This window comes from Dendrobium catenatum, unplaced genomic scaffold (assembly GCF_001605985.2).
Source record: "Dendrobium catenatum unplaced genomic scaffold, ASM160598v2 fragScaff_scaffold_629, whole genome shotgun sequence".
NCBI lineage: Eukaryota > Viridiplantae > Streptophyta > Magnoliopsida > Asparagales > Orchidaceae > Dendrobium > Dendrobium catenatum.
Window position 1 is genome coordinate 453,680 of NW_021319091.1, and position 20,198 is coordinate 473,877.

Sequence of the window (20,198 nt, forward strand, 5' to 3'; positions counted from 1 at the left end):
GAGCTGCCCTTTGTTTAGGGAACAGGAGGGTTGGAGATAAAGGTGAAGGTGGAGGTTGGCAGTTAAACTGGCAGTGACTTGATCAGGTAAGCAGAGGAGAATTGGAAAGAATTAGTTGGCTATGGCTGAGAGGGAGCAAGTGACCGCTCGCATTGGATGTGGGAGCTGCAGGTGTTTGCCAGTCACTGAAGGTGGAAGGGTTCAAGGATGATTCAGGTGGCTGAGTTAGAAGAGGAGCAATAGAGGGAGAGGGGGAATGGTCTCTGGTAATTAGAGAGGGCAACATGTTTGGCTAGGGTTGGGTTATGATGCATACATGGAAAAAGAATGGAGAGGTCAACTATGTGCAAGGGGGAAAGGGCTAGAGGGTCTATGTACGTAAACATAGAGAGAAAGGGAGAGAGGTGGGTTGTTTGGAGCTGAAGATCGAAGAGGGAAAGGAGGGGCTACAGTGCTAAGGCTAAGGAAGACTGGTTGGATTTGTGGGCAAGAGGTAGCATTAAGAGATGCAAGAGGGGATCGTGTGCTAGGGATATAGATTATTTTTTTCTCTTTTTTTTTTACCAGTGTCGACGGGACAGGAATTCAACGCTAAAGCATTGGTCTCAAGAAATTTCAAAGATTTGGAACCAAATTTGAGGGCATGGGCAAGAATTAGCTAGGTTTTTTATAAGATTTCTTTTCTTTTTAATTCTTTTTTATTTAATCAATTAAAATAAAATAAACATGAATTTATTTCTTGCTCAATTTTTCTTTCCTCGTGCATCTCAATTTGCACATCGTCGCCTCGTGAGCAGGCATATGTTGCATATCAACTAGTGTGGGGATCTCGACAATCTGTGTTTCTTTTCCAAGTATTTTTGATGTTTAGGATATGTCGACGCAATCTTTTCCTGAAAAAGCGACGTTCGAGTAACTTCATGTAGCATCACATTTGTAGTCCTGTTGTTTTTTCAACTGGATTCACCCATGTCGAACATAGAATGCCTTTTCTTGGTAATTTTAACAATCAAAATGCAATGACGTAATCTGTTTTGCAAACGGGCAATGCTCACATGATTATGTATAAAGTCGCATCCACAGACCATCATCTTTGTCGTTGTTCGATCGAGTTGCGGGCGAATGGTTCTTCTTAGGTAAATTAGATGTTTGGGCATATCAACGGAATCCATTTTATGAACGGAAGATGTTTGAGTGGTTTCATTCAACATCACATTTGAGACATTTCAAATTCATCATGAGTGACGCAACATAAGTCGGTCGGTTATCCTTCTCATTATGCTTGCTTGAATTGATTGTAGAATATAGATGGAGATCAACAACACGCACACCATACACCACAAATTTGGAATGGATAAGAGCTAAAGTAGCTATACATTAACTTTTACTTTTTTTTATCTTTAAGCTACTTAATCTTAACCATCAAAATTTTGTGATGAAAGGTGAAATATAAGTAACAATAAATACTCATGTCCTTCTAACAACAACAACAACAACATCAAGCCTTTGTCCCACTACGTGGGGTCGGCTACATGAAACCTTTTTCTCCATTGTGCCCTATTAAAAGTCAAATTCTCGTTTAAATCTAATAAAGAAATATCATTTCTAATATTTTCTAACCAAATCTTTTTAGGTCTACCTCTACCTTTCTTAACATAAATCAAATCTAATACCTCTACTTTTCTAACCGGGTCATCGGGAGGCCTCCGTTTTATGTGAACAAACCATCTAAGGTGACTCTCTCTAATCTTATCTTCCACTAGAGCTACTCCAACCTTTTCACGTATATGCTCATTTCGTATCCTATCTCTAAGAGTAAAGCCATTCATCCACCTGAGCATCCTCATCTATGCAATACTTAACTTAGTATTATGCTTCTCTTTTAATGGCCAACATTTGGCACCATAAAGCATTGCAGGTCTCACCACCATCTTATAGAATACTTTTCTATCACACAACAAGCCCGATGCATTTCTCCACTTCAACCATCCAACTTGAATTCTACTGATAATATCCCAGTCTATTCCACCATCACTCTGAACAATAGATCCAAGATATCTAAAACGAGTACTCTTATTAATGACTTGATCGCCCAAAGTCACAAACCCCTCACTAGATCCATTACTACTAAAAGTCTAAAATTACACTCAATATATTTAGTTTTAGATCTACTCAAGTGAAAACCTTTAGACTCTAAAGGTTGACCGCCAAAATTCAAGTTTACCTTCAACTCCCTATCTAGTCTTATCAACAAGAAGTATATCATCAACAAAAAGCATACACCAAGGTACATCCTCTTGCAAATGTCTAGTGAGAACATCCATGACTAAAGCAAAAAAGATACGGGCTTAAGGCTGATCCTTGATGTAATCCAACCGAAATGGAAAAATACTTGGTCAAACCACCTTATGTTTGAACACAAGTAATAGCTCCTGCATACATATATTTAATGATTTGAATATAAGCATTAATAACTCCTTTCTTTTCAAGAACTCTCCATAGCACTTGTATTGAAACTTTATCATATGTTTCTCTAAATCAATAAATATCATATGTATATCCTCCTTATTCTCTCTATATTTGTCCAACTCATGTCCTTCTAAAAGAATGAAAAATTGATCCTATATATAGGAAGAGAGAGAGAGAGAGAGTAGCGAGACAGAAGGGTGTGAGAAGATAAAGTGGAAAGTATTTAAGTAAAATCAGGAACAAACCAATGGAAGAAGGAACCTTCATGGAGTTTTCATATTTCTCGAGACAAAATACCCTTTCTTCTTACTAAGTTAAGGCTTACAAAAGTTTATAATCCAAAGCAGGCAACAACCATAACAATTAGAATTTTCAATAACATTGATCGTGATGAGGAGCATGTTGGGACAGATTTGCCATCTGAGCATATGTTCTTACAAAAAACAAATTGCCAGAATTTAACCAGTAAATTGTGCCAAATAGACAAAACACATAAGGTATAAAACTTGTGAAATGATAACACTAAGGTCAAAATGTTATTGGCCAAATATTTGATTATCAGCAGTAGCTATAAAAACAAGAGAATCTGTAGGTGAAAGTTATGGTAATGACCTCTCCAACTATTGCAATAAAAATACCATTCGGAAGGTTCAATGTAATATTTCTTAACACAGGGCTCTGTTCCTCTGGATCATCAAAACTTGACCAAACAAAGCATGAATCTTGAAATATGACCATATTGGGATTACAATGAAGAGAATGCTGGCAACCAAAGTGGTGAATAGGATCAGTGAGAGATATCTGAGCGTCATAAGATTGTCCAAAGTCAAAAGAGTGCTCAGGACAGGACAAAAATTTACTCAATCGCCTGGAAGAAATTACAGCCTGAAATAAAAATCCTAAGAGATTAGGCTTGATAATAATTAATTCAAATTTTGATAAAGGAAAATAATAATGGGCAACTTACATCAATCAGTCCGTTAATCACCCATGGAAAGGAATTCAAGGGAGAGATTAACGTGTTGAAAAGTGCGACACATGTAAACACCTACATAGCAATATCACAAGTCAAATGTTGAAATACTCAGAGAGCATACAAAGATTAAGGATTCGTTTGGGACGGCCTTCTTACTGCTTCTTAAAGCAGCTTTCTAGTACAAGAATTAAATTTTTTTATAAAAAAATGCTTTAAGAAGCAATAAGAAAGCCGTCCCAAACGAAGCCTAAGATTCTTATCATGCATTCATCAAATAAAGCATAGCTGTATTATTCACCGTAGCAGCATCTAGAGATTGGCCCATCAAAGAGAAGACGCCAAATGTAGAAAGTGAAAAAAGCGTTGGCGTTGTTGCCCAGAAGAATACACACCATGCATCCAAATATTTCCGAGTCTAAGATGAAGAGCTCTTATGTCAGGATGTAATACATAAAATAAAATTAAAAAAAAAAACTGTATAAAACTTTCAATGTGGTTAAACAAAGGTTGTACATCAGCTTTTCTCTTGCTTAACTATTTAAGAAGTAATTTTAGTTTAGATAGGGAATGTGCTTAGACAATTTTCATTTCACATGTGAACCTTTTTTAGTGATTTCACGAGCAAATGGACAATACCTTATGAAGTAGCTTGTAATTCTATATGACAGTAAGATGACCTTATTTTACATAGCACAACAAAACCAGAACATCTGTAAAACTAGAGATAAACAAGCCTTAATTCTCTTACAGAGAGGTGTTGCACTTCCAGTAATCTTCTCTTCATCAACCGCTCGGTGAATATGCGCTCCCAGCTATACATTTTCAGAATCCGAATGGACATCAAAAGTTCACCAGCTCCTCTAATTCTGTTCGTAGACGAAGTCATAACATGAATATAAACATGTTTGTACTACTTTTTAGCATAACATGAAAAGATAATAGTATGGCTCACCGGCATAAAAATAATTCTATACTGAACCAACTCAATAGAGACAAGTCCTAGAATTTTGTCATGAAAATAGTAAGCAATAGGAGAGCTTGATAATAATTGTTTTGATCAAACAAACAATACAACAAATGAAGCAATCGCAGCGCAACAAATGCGTTACGACGCTTTCAGTAACAACCAGAATACATAATAAGGTCATATAAGTAATGACCCTAAAGTCATAAAGATAACTAATGATTAATTAAGTGTTATTAACAAAGCTATTTAGGCTTGATTAACAACCTAATCCAAATTGAGATCATTAATGTTACGGGCAATTTTAAATGCAATTGGGAGGCCTCATGCCTCTAAATTGATTTAAAAGCATTAACAAGTAATGAAGATTGATAGACAAATAGACAAAATTAATCATGTTCAAAAGGGCATTTGCTTAAACAACAAATAAATCCTAAATTATTGGGGAATTTCAAAAGTCAAATAGAATTGTATCGTGTGCTAGCATTTTGTTAAATGAGAGTTTTTATTTCCCCCTTAATATGAACACATAAATCAAAACCAAAAAAAATATTTATATATATATGAAATAGATAAAAAACAAACAAGAAAAATCGAGGAAGATTCGAGAGAGGCTCATAGGGGTGCTCAGGTTTTGAATCACTAGGACAAGCGATAGAGATAGAGAGAGAGAGAGAGATGAAACTAATGGATAGTAGATCATAACTAAATCCACCAATCAAACTTCATCTATCATAGACGTGTATGCCACAACTCTTAACTCTTATTAGTTGGGATGAGTACTTCATAGCCGCAAATGACTATGGTATGTGCCTCTAAACTATTCAGTGAAAATTAGAGCGCTCTACTAGTTAATGAGTTGACTTCAACCTCAACAGCACATCTTCCACGCATACATTCACCCTAATCTACTTGCGACATTTGAGATGAAGTAACACATAGTTGCTAATTGGGCTTTTTGGATGTTACAGCACAAAGCTCCTAGACAATGGCATCTTGGGTCCATTAGTAGATTCATAATAATAAAACCATAAAATTATGATCAAGTTTACCTTCATTCCCCACTTAATTAAATTAAAACCAAACTACCAAATCTATGCTTGAAGTGAGCTTAAGTAACATCCCTTCACAAGCCAGATGGGAAATTAACTATATGGGCAAGAACCAATAAGAAGTATCAACCCCAGATCTAACAATACCCTGATTTAAAATGAGAAAAAATCTAGTTTAAGAAAAATTTATCTAGCTCAAGGAAAATAATTCCTGAGTTGTCTTGCCCATTGAGGAATCTCAAGAGAAGAGATTATTTTTCTTAAGCAATCAACAATACATGTTAAGCCATCCCTAAACCTTGCATTGGAGTGAACTTCATTCTTGGGATACACCTCATAGGATAGGTAGCACAACCAAGTAGAGTAGATGAGAGTTAGAAGGGACAATAAGCATAATTAAACTGCTAGGGCAATTTCATCCATAAAAATAACAAGAAAAAAGATAGAGGAATTCTTCCACAGAAAAATCCTAAACATTTATTTGGTATCATTTGAACCATCACATGATTTCTATTAAAAGAAAATGCTATTTAGGGTCCATAAAAAAAGCAAAAACTAAGTTCAAATCCCCAAAGTGGGTTTTAAATATGAAAATGCCAAATTGTTTGTAACTACAAACATGACATTTCCCAAAATAAAACAATATACCACCTTCAACTTTTTTGAAGCTTGCTAGCATAAATAATTGTCAATTATTCCAAATAATAAGACTCTTAAATCAACCTTTTCTAATTATATGCTCCTCCAATGGTCAAGATGCCATCCATGAGGTAATCAACTCCTTTGATATTAAACAATTTTACATGAAAAATCAATTTTGTTGGAGATAAATAGAACAACCTCCATGTCAATAACACTGCGCATGGCTTGGAGTGGGCACCAGCCAACACCTGCCAATCATTATCTCCTCTCCTGCCTCTCTTCCTCTTTCTCTCTTAAAAGGGTGGAGTCAAAATTTTATTAATTATCATGGATAAGATTTGAACTTTATTTTTATAAACTAATGACTTCCATAAAATCTAAATTGCAGGCTTCCAAAAAAATAGAGGTTATCATAAAGTCCTAAATGGAGGCTACCACAAAAAGCTACAATCAAGGCTACAAAAGTCTTACATGGTAGTTAGTCATTAATGTTAGAATTGGAACTCTTCACTATATAAGCTCATTAATCTTCATTTGTAGAATAATACACATGAAGAAGTAACCAATAGAGGAGATAAAAAGAAAAAAAGCGAAGAGGGGTATTATCCAAGAAAGAAAGTATTCTGGGTGCTTGCAGGTGGAATCCTTTGACTTATTCAAGAAGAAGAAATCCAGCCCTTATCTTTGTAGTAGGTAACTGCATTTCTCTCAGCAAGATAATATGGTAGCTTAATACATATCTCTAATTTTGCGTGAAGTGTAATTTTACATCTATCTTTTTTTTTTAGTGGATTATTTGATCTCTCAATGGCTGTGGACATAGCCATACTTGAGCCAAATAATATAAAATTTGTTGTTCTCTTTTGTGGATTTGATCTCAATTTTGCAATTATTTTGTGGTTCATCATACTCCTCATATTTATAATATCGCACATGGTTAGGATGAGCACCAATCAACACTCTTCCCCATCACTAATCATGCTTCTCTCTAGCATCTCTCTTTCTCTCTCTCTCTAAAATGTTTAGATACTTGATTGAATATACCCAAGAAATCGATTAGGACAAAATGTTGTGTTAACAAAATGAATGATGCTTTGGAAAGGATTCACTAATAGGTTGAGATGGCCAATATAGTTATAAAGATTATACTTATTTTCTCTTTAGTTTTAAATTTTGAAAAACCTTCCTGCATTTCTTTCAAAGAAATTTTGAAAATCCTTAAGTGGCTATCACTACCCCTCTTGCATTCAAACATGAAAAGATCAAATCCTTCCAAAGATCATCCAAATGTTGGATCAACAAAAATAGCAAGCCGAAAACAATCATAAGAGAAGAACATAGTTAAACCTCTCATCCTTCTCTTTCAGCATTTTCTCAGTTGCACGTGCAATCATCGTTGAAATCCATTTGTTAACTGCAATGAAAGTGATCTAGTTATCACATAGACACCTTATCTTTATATTATTCAACTGTACTTCTAAAAGTACTAGAACCTTGGAAAATATGTCTTGGGAGAACATGTAGCGTGAAAACTCATTAGGTAAAACTAAGCATACAGAAAGAAGTAGAAATAAATGATGAATACTCTTTCATTGTTACCTGGTATGAGCAAGATAGTTATTGCAAGGCCAGAAACAAATGCATAACCGACTTGTGTATATAAAAGGTATAATGCCACACCTATCTGTAAAGGCAAACTGTGAGAAGAAGAAGAATTAGTTCCGTATATATACAAAACACATTAAAAGTTAAACACGCTGGACAAAGAAGCTATAAGTTCAATAGAAGGAACAGTAAAAACTAGACTACCAGCAAAAAAGTATGAATTATTCTCAGAATATGCCAATGCCCTTTCAATTTTTAAATTGTTTCTGATAGTTATTTTATTAATGTTACCCTTGCATATAAAAATATATTTAGTATGAAACTTAGGATATATAAATCGGGTTCAGATTTCAAGATGTTCAGCATACTCTAATAATAATTTATCTTACAACAAGAACTCATATTTGCTATAATGTTCATTTTAGCCTAATTAAACCTATATTATTTATCAAAGGGGGATCCTGAGTATGCAGACAAGGTTCTAACTTTGGAAATTCAACCTATATTCTGATTTCGTGGTTTAATAAAATAACAATGTAATTTCATATTTTATATTTAAGAGGTTTTAAGATAATCTTTGTGACTTACTTTTTTAGAGGTTTTATATAAAAACAGGAAACCATGATATTACCTAAAGAAAGTTAGGCAGAAGATGGACGCTTCATAAAAATGCACTTCACTGAGATCATAAAGAGATCAACATAAATATTTATATAGGGATTATCTTGAAAAAAATATCATTTCAATTCGATCTATCTTTCACGTAGCAACTGGTTTGGACATTCTTACATATAACTCATTTCACATAATTATTATTCTTAAGTGGCCATACATGTAATATATATCCAGGTTTGTTGATGAAAAACTATTATGAGATGATAACCTAAAGAATATATTGGTGTTAGTGGGGATGATGATAAAAATATCGCATGTATTGGGTCCTTTAGTGGTACATCAATGTGATTACATTTTTTCACATTTTCAAGATTATATATATTTTTTTAATTTTAACATTTTGTGTTGCTAAAATCATGCATAATGATTAATGTTAATGTTGGTCTATTGTTAACAATTAGGCATGCTTGATAAAATAGAGTACACTTGATAAAACATTGAAATATGTTTATAATTAAACCAACTTCTTTTTAATTGATCATTAAGCTTTTTATGTGATGCATATAATCTTATATTTAACATGTAAATCCTTTTAATAAGAAATATAATTATTATATTTAACTACGGATTTTAAAATAATAATTTTTAAGAAAAATGTGATTTCCATGGCATGGTGTGTACTACTTTTATGGATAAATCATGATACCGTGTTCGTGTATTGTCACTTTCATGCGTCCACCTTTTAAATCATTGTACGACTGATGTGAAACATACATGCACGAAAATAAGAACTGCTTAGGCATGTTAATATTTGATTAATAAAGCTTTACTAGTTATAGACTTCTTGTTCTCCCAAATAAGGCTTTTAGAATTATCAAGTAGAAATTATGTAAGTCATGCGATTACAACTAGATTAACAGGATGCTTACAATTTAACAACATAAAATGTTACGGCAAGGGAACACTAATCCACGGTTTAACAAATAGATTTGCTCACCTTGGGTCCCTCAGTCACACTCTTGGGGGAGGTACTTTAGTGGAGGAAGATTGAGAACAAGCTTAGCGATGCCACTAGAAGACAAATGACGCCCAAGATGTAGTTTGTTGGAGAGGTGGCCAGCAGCGGGGAATCCACGAGTTGACTAGTGAGTATCCAACACTCGGTAGAAATGTGATCCTTGATGGAAGGTACCAGTGTAAAAGGATGCGATTTAAATAATCTTCCACGGAAGCGTCCACGTCTAGGTTCCCATCTAAGAAAGGAGATTCGAGAATGTTTGTTCGTCCTTGATCATCATATAAGAAGCCATGGTGGACTTCCGGATCGGCCATGCATTGTGGTGGTGGCAGTTGGAGAAGAACAATCTTGAGATTTGTGAGGAGGAAGGGAGAGGATGGTGGGAGATGGCTTGGGGAGGGTGAGGGGCGGCTAGGGTTAGGGTTTCTTTTGGGTTAAGCCAAGTGGTTTGGGAGGAAAAGGTGAGAGGGAAAATCTGAATTCTGAATTTCATATTTTCATTAGAGAGGGAGAGCCAAAATGAAATTCAAATCAACCCAATTAAGGGGTTAATGAGCCGGCGACTATTAGGGAACTTAGGAAGGGATTAATTGTTGCTTAGGGGGCAAAGTGGAGAGAGAGAGAGGGAAGAGAGAGGGAGGGCCAGCCCTATGGGGTTTTAAATTTGTGTCTAAGTTCAATGCCAGTGGGGCCCAGGTGATTGAATATGTCATTAAATCAAATTTCTGAATTAAATTCAGATTTGATTAGATATGAATGGCTTCCTAATTGGGTTTTATCATTTAGAAAGGTATTTAAAATTCAAATTTCAAATTGAATTCAATTAGGAAACTTCCTAAATGACAAAGGGACAATTTAGGAAAGCAATGAAAGCCTACTTGAATTTGAAAATCAAATACCAAGGCTTGGCCTTGAGTTGGCCGGCGGGTGGGGAGTCAATGGGGCCATCGGCTTAGGTGTTGGCTCCGGTGGAAGGGGGTGGGGGGGATTTGGGCCGGAAGGGTGAGGGAGGCTGGAATTCAGCGGCTAAGGGAAGAGGGAGGCGTGGGATTGTTGTCCGGTGGTAAGGAGGTGGGTGTGGGGGTGACGGCAGCTAGGAGAAAAAGGAAGAAAGAAAGAAAAATAAAAAGAACCAAGAGCTCCCACGAAGGGGGTTGTTGGGTATTTCTTTTGAGCCTCTCCTAGGCTACTCCTCTCCTCTAGAACTCACAAAGATAACATGAGTAAAAATTGAAATTTTCATATCAATAATCATCATCATTACAATGCAAGAGGCCTCCTATAAATAGGCCCAAATGAAAGAAAACCGAAAAGACTAAAGTGCCCTCGGGCTACAACATAGACTCAACTTCTCATAGGGGTAAAATGAGAAAACTCAAATGCAACACAAAACATAAAATAGAAAATACATCAAAAATACAGACTCTGAATCGTAGCCGTCGATCCACGACTACGTTGATGATACACATGTCGAAATCCCTGACTGATGTCCTCATCAACGACTCATTAGATGATAGAGAAAAATAGTGTTGATGTAGGAAGGAAATAGAGTAGATCAAAGTCATCCAATGTTAGCATGGATAGAGCAAGTAGGAAGGAAAAAGAGTAGATCAAAGTCATCCAATGTTAGCATGGATAGAGCAAAGAGTAGGTTTAAAAAATATTACAAAAATAACTAGAAATGGAAAAAAAAGGGGGAGAGAGAGAGAGAGAGTCTCATAAAGCCAACTACATACAATTGGTATAATGGCAATGATGAAGGTAGCACCTATAATGAAGGAAAATGACTCCTATATACTTTTTGAAGGGTTGAGCCTTCATTCAAGCATTTTCTAAAACCATGTGATTTGATGAACCAATGAATGCAAACCCCATAATTGATGATCCAAAGGGTAATTTATTTAGATCGTTTTTATACCAAGAAACCAAGGAAATGCACATAAAAATGATGGCTAAAATGTATCACGCTAAGAAAATTCAGAATGAAGGGATAGAAAGTAGTACCTCCATGTATCATGAATGCTGTTGCAGATGTTAACAGTCTGGCCTGCATCTATTGACATGAAAGTTTGAATTTCTCCCTCAGAAAACTTGGAGCGTTCAGCAAGGCTTACATGTAAGCACTGCAGAGGTAATTAAATTAGCCTATAGAGACAGAAATGCACAAACTTATTCTTCAAAAAAGAAAAATATGTACATAATAAATTCCATGTAGAGCATATTTCTTCCAAATATATGTGTTAATCACATTTAGCATACGCTCACCATAACATATTGTTAGCGTTCATGATACTAGAAAAAGTTCTGGAAAATGAGAACTAATGGGTTTCAAGTTTGGCCATTAGAAGGTGCGTGGGATTAGGGAAACGATGATGACAGGGCAACTTCAAACTTAACCTCTACATATATGCTTAGAAAGAAAAAATAGGCCAGAAATAAAGGATGAAGCAGGAGGAACAATAAAAAAAAAACATTCACATAAAACTCTGAAGATATATAGAACTAGAAGGCTGCAGAATAGGAGCTCGTGTCAAACTTAGATACAGACAAGTAGACTATCTTAAATACATTTTCATAGAGATATAAACATAAAAGCAAAAATAAGTTTGACAAAAAGGCCAGAATAAAATCAGCGCCGCCTATTTATACCAAAACTTGCCTTCCCCACTCCATATTTAGCTCAAGAAGGGCCCCAATTTCCTCTATGGGTGTGGTAGAAAGAAACAGAATGGATATTAGACGGGATACATAAGAGCATGTAGAGAGGTTCAGCTGAAGGATATATCCCATAGACAAAGACGTGTTGATGAACACATTTTCTTGAAATCAGGCATGGTAGGAAAATACACATTGAGATTGACATTAAAGGTATTGGTTTACAAATACCTAAAAGTGTACAAGGAAAGATAAAACTTAAAGGATGCACATCTAGACTATGATCAAAAAATGAGTATGTATGTATGAATGCTAGCATATACCCATGCATGTATGCGAGTGTGTGCCAACATGCAAGTATACAAGCCATTATGTATGTAGTTAAGTACATTGTATGCATGAAATATCGTGTATAATGACTAGATGTATGTTGGAGCATATGTATGTATGTATGTATCCATGCATTCATGCAAGGATATGCATATTTAAATATGCAAGGACTAATGCACGTGCTTTTTAGGAGTGCATTTATGATGTGTAAGAATGTAAGTAATGTAGATATGTATGCACAGTTGCACATATATATGCATTCCAGGAGGGAGTATGAGTGTGTCATTTTACATTTGATTGTAAATCAGCCACCTAATGTTTTATTAATCAGCCACATAACTTAGTAGTAGGAAGTGTCAACTAGCAGCAATGATGCGTTATAAGCAATATAGGACATAAATTCACCTTGTGGTAAATCATTGTCATTATGCTCGATCTTAGCTCTAATCGCAGCTTAGAAAGACGAAAAGTATATTGTGTATCCATAAATGACCTGAAAAAAGAAATATTTGAATGATGTCAGTACTCACTTTCACCTAGTAAGAAATTTCCCAATCTTAATGCTTTTATTTCTGTCATCATATCATGTGTCAAAGTTTTCATCATACAAATTGTTCATTTAAGATTGGCTATACATAAATAACCAATCTACTACATAGTGGCTATTATTTTTAGTGTACTACTTACACTTCTCAACATGTGATTAATTATTTGGCACAATTAGAAGAAAAGCCTTCACCAAAAACTTCACCATACATTAGAACAGACTTACACATAAGCAGTCTGAGCAGAGACATAAAAATCAAAAAAAATATTTAAATCAGTTAAACTTAGTTTAAAAGCATGCTAATGAAGCCACTATGTAACTACATCAACATTTGATTGCACAATACATTAGTCAAGCACAATACAACTTGTAGAATCATCTTATCTCCTTACCAGTACAAACTAGCTCGATAGAAAAAAAACGTGAAATCATTTGTGGGCTCTAAAAATTTCCACCAATCTCTTCTAAAAGAGTTTTGATTTCAGGTTAAATTTTCAGAAGTTAAATTTGATTGCAAATAAGATACTATCTAGATATTTCATCCTCATTTTATAAGATGCTATTAAAGAATTTGTGGTATTTGATTGTGATTGAAATTTAATGACACCATGTTGTGACGAAACACTTAATCAGAGGGCCCTGATTGTCCCTATACCTTCATGGTATCATTTGATGGCAAAATCACTCGATCAAAGAACAAATGTCACATCCTTGCTAGCACTAGATATTTAAGAGCAACTATAAAGGTATGTTTGATATGACACTGATTTTTTATGAACTGAGGTTATCTTAAATTTATTAAGCTCAGCATATTGTTGCATAGGATGAATGGATTATTGCTTTAAGCTTGAGACAGTTAATTTTACTTCAATATTTTTAGATTTTATAAATTTTTAGATTTTCATTTTTTTAGCTAGCAAAAAGCCCAAAATAATTTACTTTTAAAACTTACAAGTATTTTGATAACAGGATCCCCTTCAGTTAAGATTTTCTACCAATATGTCTTTGCAATAAAGAGTTTGATATTCTTTTGAAAAATAATCCCTCCAGTTATGATGTGCAATAAGTGTGCCCATCATAGTAGTAGGATACTTAAAACATATGCATTATTTTTATTTGAGAATAGACCCCTCTGATTATGATGTGTAATAAGTATGCTCATTATAGAGGGGTTTGAATGCTTAAACTTAATTGTTTGAAACCTTGTTAACTTTGTCCACTTGCTTGTAGAGGATTGGGTTCATAATTTATGTGACACTTGTGTTCATTTTAGACATTCATTCTATTAATGACCATGTCGACTCTACCCCATATGTAGAGGATTGGGTCTGTGAAGTAAACTCATGATTGTTCTTTATAGGCATGGAACTAAGAACTTGCATTTTAAAAATGAACTTCATTTGTTAAAGTCTTTTGAAAACCATATGTAAACGTAAAATAAAATAACTAAGCACAATCCATAATTAAGTGTTCATTTATAAATTTACTTAATTGCAATAGGAGTAGGATTTTAAAATCATTCTTTGATCACAATTTCTTTTTGAACTTGTTGCACTTTCTTCCTTTTTTTTTACCCTAGTTTTTTAAAATGTGGACGACTAGAATTGAAATATGAGACTTATAACCTTGACTTATAGGCAAGATGACCCATTTGAGTACATTTCGAACAATTCAAATAAGCTAACTGATATGAATGTCTAAAATGCAATCACATATATTGATTTATATGTACTACGCTAAGACAGATGACATCTAAGGGTTGACTGGTGAGCCAAATCTTTTAAAGCTAAGGTAGGTGATCTCATTTTAAATTGAAGTAATGTTCACCTTCTCTTAACCTAATGCATTTAATTAATATGTTTAAAATCATTGCTCTCTTACATGTATGAGATGATCTTATTGCTATAAGATTGTTACAATGAATGGTTTTACAATGATTTATTTCTTCTTAATGCAAACCATCGCTCTTATTGCTATGAATGAAGTGTAGGTTTTCATGTGATGTTTCAAATGTTTATGCGGCCGTTACACTCTACACTATATTATACTAATTCCTTCACAAATAAACTTAATATATTCTTGAGGGAATGCAAAAGAAATAATGTATAAAAATGATTATGAGTGCATGTTGAAATAGTACAGCACCCTCTTACGGTATTAATCGGAGACACTAATGTAGCCGTGCGCTGATAACTTCAAATTTTTTGCCACAAATAATAGTACATGTATGAACTTCGCCCCATCAAGCCAATTCGAACGCGCGCGTGTGTGTGTGGGTGGGGGGGGTTGATGGCCCTCCGCCATAGACAATTATGAGCATATGAGATGTGCCTCAATGTTCTAATAGAAGATGTGTCGACCGATGGAGAGTTAGTGTAATTTCTAAACATCACTCTTGTGACAAATATATTAAATATTGTTATTAAGAGACAAGTTATGGTATGACATACTTGATGCAAGCACACTAGATTAGAAAAGCCAAACAAGGCAAAGAATGGGCAAAACTATAACCAAACTCGATTCAAATAGTATCAATCATCTATTAGCACAAAACCGACGGACAAAAACTAGAAGAGAAGTCAAGAGAAACAAAATAAAAATAAAAATAAAAAATCGCTATCCTCAGAACAACGGACAGAACGATTTCCTCACATGCATTGAAATGTAGGTTAAGTAAAATATGTGCTCCCAAATCAGCAAACCGATGGTCCACCACAGCAAGACAGTCCAAACGTCCAATCCAAACTCCTCCAGCAAATGCTCCCAAATCAGCCAACAAACATCACCTTAGCTCAAGAAGAAGGATACAAATGGAGTGGAACTTGTGTAGAGAAGAAAGAGGTAAGAAGCCCAGACGAAATAGAGGAGAAGAAGTGGACAAAGCTCTCAAGCTTTTCCAAGAAGAAGAAAACCCTAAGGTTTTTAAAGAGACAAAGCTCAACAATTTTCAACAACCTTTCCCTTTAAAATACATCTCAAATATATAGGCATGAGAGGGGAGCTAAACAGCCATAGCACCACCAAATAGGCCAATAGGATAAAGGGAAATGAAAGGCCAACAGTCAAATAATTCCCAAACATTTCAGCAAAACAGAGAAGGAATCCACGGTAAACCAAGCAGGAAAAACCGCAGAACCGAACAGCTGTCACGACCCGGCCCGGTGAGCTCGCGTAGGCGAGGCGGGATCAGAGGTCGGACGGTAGGTTAAATTATCTTATTCCTAAATCTATCTCCATAATAATTTGAAAGAGCCTCTAAACATCAAATTTTGAAAACACATAAACGTAAAACTCAATAAATTCATAATTACCTTTCTTCTTGAGCTCCTCTCCTACGGTATACATTACCGCCTCTCCTACTCACTTGATTAATTTAAGCTTACCTAAAAATGTTAACAACTAACATTAAGCTAAAGCACAGTAAGTAATACACAATTCTAAACTACAATAAACAAGACAACTGAACAATATGTTAAATGTCAATTTTACATGAACATAACATAAAGATGATTTCATACAAATATAATATTAAACATATCAGATGATTTCAGACAAACATAACATTAAACATATCATAACATGAAGCCATATTTTTCATTTCATTTCATTTCCATATTCATATCATTATACTTACCTTTCTCTTTTCGTATATAATACAACCGTCACGGGAGTCACCGTCTAGTACCATAAAGGTACTCCTTTACTATTTTCATTTTTCATATCTTTTACCATTTTATCGTGCACGAGTACAGCGTCCCCAGCTAGTACCATAAGGGGGTGAACTCCATCTAATCAGCATGCACATTCAATCATTCAATATAACATTCATATCATATCATTTCTTTTCATTTCATAAATTACATAATCTCTATCATATAATGTCATAAAATATAGCATAAACTTTGCATGATCAAATATTTGAATAGAGTAGTAAAATCATGATCTAAAATTAATCATAAAGATTGCATGAACATGTTGGGACTTTCAAAACAAAGAACTGGAGACAAACAAAAGTATTGCCGTAATAAAGAATCATGTATACTTACCTGAAAATTAGAAAATTGATTTCTCCCCGCTAATCCTTCTTCCTTCGAGATTTCTTCAAAACACCTAAAAGATATAATTTCTTCTTCAAAATCATTTATAATAAATCTAAATTAATGTTCTCATTCTATTCAAAATCTACCCTAAGTTCTTCCTCTCCCTCTCTCCAAAAGATCACATAAAGCATATCGTAATCTAAAAATTCATAATTTTGTCTAATTACTTAATATTAATCAGCATAACACTTTCTCCATAATCTAAATGAATTTAAAATAATTCTATTTTCGGATTTACCTAAAACCCTAATTTTAGAAAACCTATTTCATTATTTCCCTCAAATAAACATGTCAAACTCTCCCCTACGCCTAAATCATAATTAAATATTTTCCATTTTCGGATTTAAACTAATTAAAAATTAGGAAAATAAGATTTTATAAGGAAAACTCAATTTCTTTTCTTAAAAACTCTCTTAAGACCCTTAGGAATAACATTTGCAAAGGCACTTCCAAAAACTCCAACTTTAGAGAAAACCCTAATTTTACCAAATCTCAAAATGTTTAAAAATAAAATCTCATTTCCACGCATAAAAGCATCTCTTAAACCTATTTTATCATTCTCTTAAAGAAAATCCAAGTTTCCCCACAAACCCTAAATTTTCCTTAAAGAAAAATTCTATAAAATCATGAGAAATCTATTGAAAACAACTCACATTAACTTTCCCTTAATCTTCCCTACAAGTTTCTCCACGAACGGCCGCCGGAAATTCACCGCCGGAGCCACCCGTCGCCTCCCTTGCGATCGCCTCTTCTCTCGGTTCCGCTTCCTTCGGTTTGTCCGACCAAATGAGTCGAAGGAATGAAAAGGGAGGTTCAGTTCTTTCATAACTTAAGGAAATAGGGATTTCAAAAGACCCTTTTGCCCTCACTCAAACTCTCCAAGCCTTAATAAACACTATGGATACTTTGGGTATTAAGAGACTTCTCTAATTTTTATTTCCTAAATTAAGCAAAATTAAATATAAGTTTCATATACCAAATTTCTTAGAATTTTGTGTAGAATTTTATAAAAATATTCCCGTCGAAATCCGACAACATTGAATTTTTCACTTAAAACTCGTCGCGGTGCTTTGAAAAGCGTGCGAGGTCTAAAACGGCATTTTTCGGGTTTTCACAACAGCCACCCGCAGGAACCAAGAGGACACAGCCACGGGAAAACCAACAGCCGAAAACCAACAGCCATTCTCGGAAACCCAAAGAACAGAGCACGGAAATCACCCAGCACAGAGAACTGAGAAGAAAAGGGGGGAAAGGAAGAGACAAGTCCACTCCAAAATAAATCCATACCTTTTAAGATTAATGAGCTAGGTAGTTCAATAAATCTCCCAATGATTGAACTAAACTTCAGCTCAACATTAATGAGCTAGCAACTTAGAAAAATTAAGCTCAACTCCAATAAAACACCACCTCCTTTTATCATTTTTAAGATCAAACCGTAAACCATAAGCCAACCCGAGAACCATCAGCAGCCCAAGGACCCATCAAGCTAGCAAACCAAAGGTCTTCCAAAGCCCAAGCACAACCTACCATGATCATTGGATGCTTTCCCATCATTGGATAGCTAAAAAATATATAAAACTAAATTAAAAACTAATGTTCAACATTTGAAAATGAAAATACAGAAATTATGATTGCATCAATTCTCCCCTGGTGGGAAATTCTCATCTCTGGATGAGAAAGCTTCAGTAACTTTTTGAAAAATATCAGGATGATGTCGCTTAATTCACTAGCATCAATCCAAGTGCAGTCGGTCAAAGGATGATTCTTCCATTTTGCCAAGAATCTCTTATGCTCGCCATGTCTAGTTTTAGAAACCCTGACATCAATAATGTCTTCAATCTGTTCTTCAGATTTTGCCAAAGAAGAGGAGAGTGACAAAGTTTCAATTTCTACAGAATCGTCAGAATTTCCTTCATATAAAGAAAGGTCAAAAACATTAAATATAGGAGAAGTGCCAACAGTAATAGGAAGATCCAGCAGGTAGGCATTAGTGCCTAATTTTCGAAGCACACGAAAAGGACCAAATTTCATTCCGTTTAACTTTCTAAAAGTACCAACAGTAAATCGTTGGCGACGAAAGTAAGCCATAACCAAGTCACCCACATTGAAATTCACCTCTTTTCGATGTTTATCAGCATTAGATTTGTACTTAGCATTAGCCTTATGGAGTTTTTCAAGGACTTGTTGTTGGACAGTCTTTATGTGGTCAAATATTTCAAAAGCTTCAGCACTAATTTTGTTAGGTAAAGGCAAATAGTTTCTATCTAAAATGTGAGGAATCGGTTGCCCATAAATAATTTCAAAAGGAGTTTTGCCAGTGGATCGATTAACAGGATTATTGTAAGCAAAATCAGCTTGAGGTAAGATTAAATCCCATTGGGATGGTTTTTCTCCAGCAAGACATCTAATAAATTTCCTAAGCTTCGATTGACAACTTCAGTTTGCCCATCAGTTTGAGGATGATATGCACTACTAAATTGAAGAGTAGTCCCAAGTTTTGCCCAAAGAGTTCTCCAAAAATGACTCAAAAATCTAATGTCTCGATCAGAAGTAAAAGTACGAGGAATACCGTGAAGACGAACAATTTCTTTGAAAAACAGTTCAACAATGTAAGAAGCATCATAAGTTTTTTTGCAAGGAATAAAATGAGCCATTTTGCTAAAACGATCTACCACCACAAAAACAGAATCAAACTTTAGAGTAGTAACCGGCAAACCCAAAATGAAATCTATAGAAATATCCTCCCAAGGTTTGTTTGGAATAGGCAAAGGATTATACAAGCCAGAATTTTGCGAAGTTCCTTTGAAAGCCTGACATATTCTACATTGTTTAACCAACTTAGCAATATATTTTCTCATATGAGGCCAAAAATATTTTTCTTCAACCAAAGCAATTGTTTTTCCTTGCCCAAAATGTCCACCCAAACCTCCACTATGCAATTCTTTCACAAGCTGTTCTCTTAAAGAATTTTTAGTTATGCAAAGTCTAGACCCCTTAAACAAAAAACCCTGATGTATAACAAACTGAGCAGAAGGATCAGTTCCAGAGGTAAGAAAAGAATCCCAAACATTCTTAAAGTCAGAATCACTTGCATAAGTATCTTTTAAAAAATCAAAAGAAGTAACAGACGGATAAACAGTTATTAACAAGTGAGATCTCCGACTTAAAGCATCAGCAACCTTATTCAAAACACCAGTTTTATGTTTGATATGAAAAGTATACTCT

The 20,198-nt window shown here is 34.8% G+C and overlaps 1 protein-coding gene across 1 annotated transcript in view; it reads right to left on the bottom strand.

Annotated features, from left to right (window-relative positions):
- Nucleotides 1–3,012: 3,012 nt before the first annotated feature.
- The window catches only part of LOC110094443 (ABC transporter C family member 13), a 48,937-nt gene continuing 31,751 nt past the window's right edge, over nucleotides 3,013–20,198 (bottom strand). Inside the window, exons 11-18 of the mRNA XM_020819677.2 lie at nucleotides 12,732–12,819; nucleotides 11,346–11,464; nucleotides 7,703–7,800; nucleotides 7,451–7,517; nucleotides 4,194–4,311; nucleotides 3,744–3,860; nucleotides 3,437–3,517; nucleotides 3,013–3,354 (exon numbers count right to left, since the gene is read on the bottom strand). Of these exons, the coding sequence (XP_020675336.2) occupies nucleotides 3,028–3,354; nucleotides 3,437–3,517; nucleotides 3,744–3,860; nucleotides 4,194–4,311; nucleotides 7,451–7,517; nucleotides 7,703–7,800; nucleotides 11,346–11,464; nucleotides 12,732–12,819 (1,015 nt within the window). The 3' untranslated portion in view covers nucleotides 3,013–3,027. The remainder of the gene's footprint in view (nucleotides 3,355–3,436; nucleotides 3,518–3,743; nucleotides 3,861–4,193; nucleotides 4,312–7,450; nucleotides 7,518–7,702; nucleotides 7,801–11,345; nucleotides 11,465–12,731; nucleotides 12,820–20,198) is intronic.